At 38.8% G+C, this 9,126-nt stretch overlaps 1 protein-coding gene across 1 annotated transcript; it reads left to right on the top strand.

Annotated features, from left to right (window-relative positions):
* Window positions 1-7,722: 7,722 nt before the first annotated feature.
* Window positions 7,723-8,706, top strand: PPP1R2C (PPP1R2C family member C). Its single transcript, XM_032258534.1, has 2 exons — window positions 7,723-7,827; window positions 7,913-8,706. Exons 1-2 carry the CDS (start codon window positions 7,723-7,725, stop codon window positions 8,624-8,626), a joined length of 819 nt encoding a protein of 272 aa, XP_032114425.1. The 3' UTR covers window positions 8,627-8,706.
* Window positions 8,707-9,126: the final 420 nt, after the last annotated feature.

Here is a 9,126-nt window from a genome sequence, read left to right as displayed (position 1 = left end):
GAATCCAGTAAGCAGCTAGTCAAGAAGATTTCTAGACTTAAGCTCAAAACATTTTCAGATGGGGGGAATGAGGACAGCAGTGGGAATATGACAAATTTCTTGGTTTGATTTGCAGTTTTAATGTTTTCGATGATGACATCAAATGTTTCAGTAAACTTTCTAAGTGGGTCACACAGCAGCAGGTACGAAGTAAAGATCATTACCTACAGATAATCTGCTATGGTTTACATCATTTGAAGTTTATATCAAGTTGCCTAGTTTCAATTTGCAGGACTTTATAGAAAGGGTAGTTTTAGATCTCAGTGATACCAAGGCAGGAGGGTGGGAGAAAAATTGGAAGCATTAGTTTGGAGAGTTATAACCTGAGAAAGAAAACTAGAAAAATTCAGAATCTAGTCCAGTTTACAGGGAGATAATAAAACTAAACACAATGAACAGGACTATAATCTGATAATGGATGCACTATAGTTTTCCACTGAAACAAAATTTCTTTCTATAGTCATCCCCCTTTTGATTCCTGCTTGTAAAATAAATCTGATCTCAGTAGCTTTGGCTGGCCTATTTACATAAATACAAAAAGAATGGTAATTAACTACATAGGTCTTTTAGAGTCTGCTTTGCTGGAACTTTTCATAAGGAATCTCAAACTAGACTTCTAAAATCTTCTAAAGGCTATGAAACCAAGCCAAGAGTTTGCTACCAAATTTTGCCTGCGATATCTTGGGATTTAGATGAATTCCTCTGTTCTAGAGGTTCCCACAGTACCCTGAGGTTCCTGGGCCTGCATGATGGTTAATTTTATGTGTCAACTTAACTGGGTTAATGGATGCTGGTAAACCATTATTTCTGGGTGTGGCTGTGAGGGTGTTTTTGGAAGAGAATGGCATTTAAATCCACCCTCCCCAGTGTGAGTGGGCATCATCCAGTCTTTTGAGGGCCTATCTGAATAGAACAAAAAGGCAGAGGAAGGATACATTCTCTCTCTTTCTTGAGCTGGAAAGTCCATCTTCTGCTTTTGGACAGCAGAGTCCCTAGTTTTTGAGCCTTCAGACTCCATAATTTACATCAGCATCCCCCTGGTTCTCAGGCCTACTGCCATAAATTGGGTGTTACACCATTGGCTCCCCTGGTTCTGAGGCCTTCAAACTCAAACTTCACTATACCACTGGCTTTTCTGGTTCTTGGTATCCATAATCATGCAAGCTAATTCCCATGATAAATCTCTTCTTATCTATCTATCTAACTATCTATCCATCTTTCTATCTATTTTTGTTGGTTTAGTTTCTCCAGAGAACCCTGACACACACAATCTGCCAGGAAGTGACCTCCCTCACTCACCTGTAATGCTGGGACCCTGTAAGCCAGGTACTAGGCCAGTTATTCCAAGAGTGTTTTGTAAGCATTGGCTCCATAAAGTCAACTTTATTTCTTTAAAGCTAATTCTATACACATTATTCCCTAATATGGCATTCTGGTCAAACTTTTGGTAATGTAGCCAATTTCTCTAGTTGTGTCTAGTTACAAGGAAAACGTATTCTTACTGAATTTGGGCAAATAACTATATTCCCATGAAAATAAGAATATTCAATAAGAGGTTCCAAATTCTGGAGGGATAAGGTAGAGAGAACGATAAATATTCATTTTTGTTGACAAAAGTATAGTCTACTAAATTGCTATAAGTTATAGATAGCTTAAGAGAAAAGAGGAAAAGGGACCTTGAATCTGGAAGCTAAAACATTAAAGAGCTAGCAATATTTCATAACAAAAGTATACAAAAGTATAAACATTCTCATTAGTTCATTCAGTCCCATGTAGCAAATCCTTGTTTTCCTTGATTTAGGGCTAGCAGTTTTATGAGTCTATCAGTTTTTTCATTAAGTCTGGAAGTTCTTACTCAGTCTAGTGGCATGTTTGCAAAGTTATTCAATTGATGCCATCATGGAAATTTCTTGCCTGTAGCTGATTGTAAATGCTTTCAGAGAAGAATCAGAGTAAGACAAAAACTATCTGTGAGCAACAGGAGACTTAAAATGTCCATGATTAAAGATATGAAGAGAGTTCATTTGACAAGAAATTTGGTTAGTTCTGTGGCATATAGCATTTTAAGATAATAACTGCAGTTGTGACTGATTATGTGGTCAGTAAGGGCATTGACAAATTTTAGGAATTTCATACAATTTCTGAAACACTTATATTAATAAGTTATACCCATACACATATAATCTATAGAAGGTTAAGCATCACTTCTTATTTGATAGTGCTTCTCATGTAATTTAACTTATGAAATAAACCTAATTACTTTAATATCTCTCTTTTACAAGGTGAAAGAACAAGTTCTTTAATAAGAGAGCTCTCTAGTGAATCTCAGTTAGTTCCAAGTCAAAAAGATATCATTTAGAATTTGATTTTGAGAAGTTTGTCAAAAATTTTAAAAGGGTTGAGCACTTGATTAAATAGGATTACAGATCACTATGAAACATACTTACTTATCCATCTAATCAAAGTGGCAATAAAAGATTTCAGAGGTAAATATAGAAAGTAACATACTGGAGAAAAATAACCCTAGCTTTTTTAATATTGAAAAGACTTGCTTTTGAAAGTAATTAAATATGTGATAAAGACAACATGAAGCACAGGAAATTTATTTACATAAGACATAGTATCTTTCTTTCCTAGATGAATTATTCAACAGGTAAAGACAAATCTTTCACAATAATTTAAGAAAACTTTGTTCTTTTAACTGAGAGAAAACCAAATTTTAGATTTGGATCAGTACATTATTGAGCTTAGAAAAATCCTTACAAAAAATTAGCATCTTGACCACACATAAAATTCCTTTTCCACAACTTCTACAACTTAAAAAAAAATATGTATTTTGCTTCAGTGATACTCTTTTCCCCTTTCTCATTTTGGAACAATCACTCATCTTACTTCAGGACAAAATGACTCTTTTTTTCCTTAATGAAAATGCATTTTTCATATTTTATGCACTTTTCTTCATTAAAAACATATGCTACTACCGTTGTATGTTTTGTATACAAAGTTGTTTCCCTACACCCTTATTTCTAGTGGTTTTAATTATATATGTATTGATAATATTTTTTAGCCATCATTCACCTTTTGCAGAAAAAACTAGGAAGTGGACAATTGTGAAGTGTCTGTCATATACCAGCATTATGTATGAGCACATTAGCAAATTTCGTGAATATACCATCCCACACTTCTTACAGGTATAGGTTATTTTTTTATAATATAATTTTTCATGTTTATTAAGCGGCCCAAATATATTTTAGCCTCTCTAGCCATATGAAAATAAGAACCCAAAAGTATATAAACATAAACTTAGATTTAGTAGTATTTTAATAGTTTATCTTGCTTAGAAATGATCTAGTTACTTAATTAATATCTATTTCTTAATTTAACTTAGGATAACTCTAAGGTTTCACATTACCAAATATTTGGAAACTGTTTTTAGGTTATAATAATTATAACATTAAACAAGGCTAAAAATCACTTCATTATTTTTCTGTTAACTAATTTTATAGCATGTGCATTTAGGCAAGCATCAAAAAATCAAAAACCTAAAAATGTTAAATATATGGGCTTTTGTTTAACTGCTGTGCTTAGTATACATGAAGTGATGGATACTGCACTTTTACTTGTTCATTCTTAGGTTAAATTTATAATTTTTATAACTTTAAACATTTAGTAGAGATAACATATTAGAAAACCCAGGTAGAATAAATATGTTTGCTCATCCTTAATACTGATAAATCAGAAGATATACCCTTTTTTATTAAACCAACAATATTAAAGTAATCTTATTTCCCAAAGATTTACCCAAGTCATATGAAATTGAAAATGATTTGAGTGAGTTCCTATATTTCTGGGAGTTTTAGTAATATTTAATTTATGTCTCATTTATCTTGTAAGCCAATTTGAATATAACTCCTCCTTTAAGTAATTTTATAAATTAATTTGTAATACCATCTGGAAGTAGGGAAATATCATTTACATAATATGCGTGCATACATACAAGCATATATAAACATACAGATGCAAACAGAGATCTTACAGCTTTTATTCTAAAATTTTAGCCATGAATCAGGCAACACAGTAATACAAAACTCACTGGTTTATCTCCACTTATATTTTTATCTGAATTGTGTTTCTGACAAAAATGGGACAAATTGAGGTTACCTACTCAATAAGAGCTAAAGATTAGGGAAAAGAGCTAATGCATGCTGGGCTGAATACCTAGGTGATGAGTGGATAGGTGCAGCAAACCACTATGGCATATGTTTACCTATGTAACAAACGTGCACATCTTGTACATGTACCCCAGAACTTAAAGAAAAAAGTTAAAAAAAGGAATATGATAAAGTCTCAGTTATAATATATGTAACTTTTTTTTTGGTTGTTCATTTTTAATGTATTTTTTAATTGCATTTTAGGTTTTGGGGTACATGTGAAGAACATGCAAGATTGTTGCATAGGTACACACATGGCAGCGTGATGTGCTGCTTTCCTCCCCTTCACCTATATCTGGCATTTCTCCCCATGCTATCTCTCCCTTACTCCTTTTTTAAGAAAGAACATGTTAAAAGGAATAAATAAAATGTAAATGACTGAAGAAAAACAAAAGAGCTACAGCTTTTTATGAAGTTTTGTGGAGGCCTCCAAGGACCTCCAAGATTTTCTTTTGCCCTGATATGTAATCCTATAAAGGCTGAAGACTAAATTTGAGATCAGAGACTGAGGGCACATCAAGCAAATGTCTAGATGATTCCAGAGTCAATCTGAGTAGATGAAATATCCAGTCTGGGCTGGGCACAGTGGCTCACTCCTGTAATCCCAGCACTTTGGGAGGTCGAAGTGGGCAGATCCTGAGGTCAGGAGATCAAGACCATCCTGACCAACATGGTGAAACCCCATCTCAATACTGGGTGTGGTGGTACGTGTCTATAATCCCAGCTACTCAGGAGGCCGAGGCAGGGTAATTGCTTGAACCAGGGAGTCAGAGGTTGCAATGAGTCGAGATTGCACCACTGCACTCCAGCCTAGCAACAGACCCTGACTCTGTCCAAAAAAACAAAACAAAACAAAAAATCCAGTCTGTTTCCAAGTAGCCTTTTTTTTCAGCCTCAGATAGTGGCTTTCAGGTATCTCTGAGTCCCTCGAGAGGCCCTGATGTGAGTGGGAGGATTAAAGTTCAAATGCCTGAGGGAGTTGAGCTGGAGTGAGAAGGGAAATGTCTGTCAGGGGTGGACAGAGAAGCGGAGCAGGCAGGGGTTTGAGGGGAACATATCAAGGAATTCAAGGGAGCAGAAGGGAAGATCGAAGGTGGTAAGAGGAAGAAGCAATGGGAAGGAAGAGACTATAGAAGGGCCAGTTTGAGGAGATCTCAAGTTCCTCAAAGACGCCATTGGAGTTCCAAATAATCCTCAGCAAAATCATGCCAAATAAGAAAGGAAGTAGAGAGAGCTGGTATGAGCAGGGTTTCAAGAGGAGGAGTTTCAGACAACTGAGCAGTTTCTATGGGAGAAGCAGGATCAAACAGAGAGAAAAGAGAGGCCTCACAAAAGCCAGGAAAAATAAAATTTCCAGCCTAGTAATCATAGGGCGGATCCTTACTTGAAACAAAAGAGTCAGGAAAATATTCCAGGCCAGAGAACCAGGAAGTAATTAAATAAGGGTGGGGGGCAGGAAGATTTTTCTAGCCAGGACCAGGACCAGGAATCAGAGAATATATATAACTCCACTCCAAACAAAGAGCCAGGAAGAAAGACTTCCAGCCCAACAGGTGCCTTTTCTTTTCGTTTTTTTGAGACAGGGTCTCATTCTGTCACCCAGGCTGGTGTGCAGGAGGCTCAGGTGCCTTTCATAAAAAGCTGCAGACTAACCCAGCTTCAGAATCATAAGAATCAAAATGCATCCTCACCATGCTTCAACAGACTGCCATCTGAAGCACTGGCTCAAGAGGCGGACTTACCAATGGATTCCTGATCAGTCAGCCAAGAGTGAAGACAGAGGTTTCAAAGGTGCATACTTCAGGTTCTGGATGAGAGCTCCAGGGGTCCAATGGTGAATCTGATCTTATCTGAGTCACAGCCAACATAACTGTTAAAAAATTATTCATGACACTTGTTAAAGATGGTAAGGAAGACTCTATTCCATGGAGGACTATCAGAGTAGCTACAGCGACCACTGCAATGGGGTCAGTCTTGCAGTAGGAGAGAAAAATTGGCATTGACACCCACTCCAACAAGAGTAGGTAAAAGGCAGGGTGGAGACTCAGTGAATGGAAAATTACCAAAAGGAAACATCAGGGCTAAGGGGGATTCTTGCTAGACTGACCCAACAGGGCGACAAGACATCTAGTGTGGGGCATGAGGAATTTGATCAGCTATTCAAGGAGGTCAGATACCAGTGGTGGGGAATTTTGAATAAATTAACTTAGTAGGATTCATGGTCAAACTGGATTCTACAAGCCCAAGTTTAGGCCTAGTCGAGCAGAGGGCCTGGAGGAGCCTCATTAAGTTTGGTCAAAGGAGAGAGTCTTTGTCACTTCCTTTTACTTTTGATGTTTGTCATCTAGTGTAAACAGGTAAGAAATTACAAATGACTCCAAATGCTGTCACAGAGAATAAGAGACGCCATAAAAGCATAGGAAGGTCTATTTGCTGTGGGTAGAGGGGGTGTCAGAAAATTGACCCTGAAAGTCAACGATGATTGAACTGAAATCTGAAGAGGCGCTCCAGGCTGCACGAAGAACCTGGGGGAAAAAACCCAAAAAATTCTTAGACAGGAAGGATCATGAATGCTCCCATAATTGGAAGATTGAAATAGAAAGCTGGAGGTAGATTAGGAAGAATATAAAGGAAGAAGGCTCCAGATAGATGCCTGAGTAAACTGGGCAGATTATAACAGCCACTTTTCAGGTTCTTCTGAATTTGGGTCTTTATGTCAAGAACAGTGGGCAGCCATTGAAGGGTTTGAAGGAGAGATGAAGATCTGATGGGTGTTTTGAGGGTGGATGAGAGATTGGACAGCAGCAGGAAGAGATATGGGGGCCCAGTTCAATGGCTATGAGTGAAGTTGCCATAACAGAAAATGGTGATTGGAAATAGGGTGGTGGCAGGAGAGATCAAATGAGCCTCTTGAAATATTTAGGTCACTTCTGAGGGCTGGATTAGGGAATGGGCAATATGAAGGGACTGAGGAGGACATGCAAATTCCTAGCTGATGCAAGTGGCTGTATGTTGGGGTCATCCACCAAGACAGGGAGAGGAGAGGAGGACCAAGGTGTGTGAGGAGGAGGGAGAGTGTGGATGGGCACAGGAGAGAGGAGCAGAAGGTCATCACCTTCTAGCTGAGGCCTCTCATCTTTCCAAAGTTGTGGCTTTCAAAGTTTTGACAGTGACCCATAATGAGAAACATTTTACATAGCTTTCCTGTAGGCAGATAGGGTGTACAAAAGTTTCTAAAACAATGCTTCCCGTTTCCATGTGCATCCAAAGGGTATCTCTTACCATATTTTCTTTTAAAAGGGAAAAATAAAATGATGTAAGCATGCGCCAAGAGGCAGTAAGTTAAACGGTAAAGGCAGCGATAACAGCGAAAGCAACGGTAGCTGTAACGGTAGCGGTGACCGCAGCGATAACGGCAACGGTGACGGCAAAAGCAACGGTGGTTGCAACGGTAGAGCTAACGGTAGCGGTCATGGCAACAGTAACGGCAAGGGCAATGGTAACGGTAGCGGTGACGTCAGCGGTAACAGCAACGGTGATGGTAAAGGCAACGGTGGTTGTAACGGTAGAGCTAACGGTAGCGGGGATGGCAACAGTAATGGTAGCGGTGACAGAGGCGGCGACCATTGTGATGCCATACGCAACGTCCTTTGTGACACCAGGGCCTTGGTGCTACAACTAGGGCGTTGGGACAGACTGCGCTGCAGTTTCAGACCGGAGGGATCCTGGCGGCTGCTCAGCTGCCCAACTCTCTCGACGCCCTTGTTTCCACAAGGATGTCAGCCTCAGCGTCTACCTCCTCACAACTGCCCATCAAGGGTATCCTGAAAAACAAAAGCTCGTCGGGTTCCTCGGTGGCGTCTGCCGGTCAGCAGTCTGGAGAGAATATTCAAGATGCAAAGAGGAAGAAATCCCAGAGGTGGGACGAATCAAGCATCCTTGAGACATACCGCGCAACCTACAAAGATTACGGTTTAATGAAGGAAGATGAGCCTAGCACTTCCTGCATGAGTGCGCAAGACCATAAGGAAGATTCAGCGTATGATGTTGAAGGAGAGGAAGCTGTGACCCTCGACGCGCTACTTAGAAAACTAGCCGCCACTGATACTTCAGACCAGAGCTGTGAAGTGGAGGAGCCAGAGAGCACTGACGCATACGTGAAAAAAATCCTCCTCCACAAGCAGGAGAAACAACGGCAGTTTGAAGTGAAAAGAAAGCTTCACTGCACCGAAGAATTGAACATCAAATTAGCTAGACAGTTAATGTCGAAAGACTTGCAAAGTGAAGATGATGACGGTGAAGAAAGGCTGCAGGCCACTGCCGAAGAGAAAACTGCTGCAGAAAAATCACAGGAAGCTCCTCTAAGCGACGAATAGCAAGTCCAGTCATGCGACGCATGGAAGATATCTGCTTCACCCTTGCAATTGTTTGTGAAATACAAAACTTGTTAATGTAATACACTGCTTCTTGTTTTCTATAGCGCATGCGAGAAGCACTAAATTACTTAAATTGTAATGCAGAATTGAATGGTAATCTTAGAGAGTAATAGATTAAGTGGGAAATGTCTGCTTGATATTATTGGTAATTATTTAACACCAATACAGATCCTGATATTGCTTTTAATTTTATACAACCATGTTGCTTTTTATAAAACCATGGGTTAATGTATATATTCTATAGCTTTTTAATATGTTAAAGACTTGAAGGGGGACTAATTTATATTCCCTTCTAGTTGTACTAGCTGTTGTAGAAAAGGTTTTGTTAAAAATTTAAAACATAATTGGTAAAGTAGATTATCTAGGCTGATAAATATTCAGGCTAAAAAACACTTTAGGGTGATTTACTGTTTAATTGAGAGGGAATATATTATGAGTTA

Source organism: Sapajus apella, unplaced genomic scaffold (assembly GCF_009761245.1).
Source record: "Sapajus apella isolate SASKATOON/1434 unplaced genomic scaffold, GSC_monkey_1.0 scaffold103, whole genome shotgun sequence".
Taxonomy (NCBI): domain Eukaryota; kingdom Metazoa; phylum Chordata; class Mammalia; order Primates; family Cebidae; genus Sapajus; species Sapajus apella.
This window is presented reverse-complemented; position numbering and strand designations above follow the sequence as displayed.

Bases quoted from the DNA above. Each gene is read 5' to 3' on its own strand.
- PPP1R2C (XM_032258534.1), top strand. From the start codon at position 7,723: ATGGCAACAGTAACGGCAAGGGCAATGGTAACGGTAGCGGTGACGTCA. The intron at 7,828-7,912 runs GTAGCGGGGATG...TTGTGACACCAG, and splicing joins TTGTAACGGTAGAGCTAACG to GGCCTTGGTGCTACAACTAG.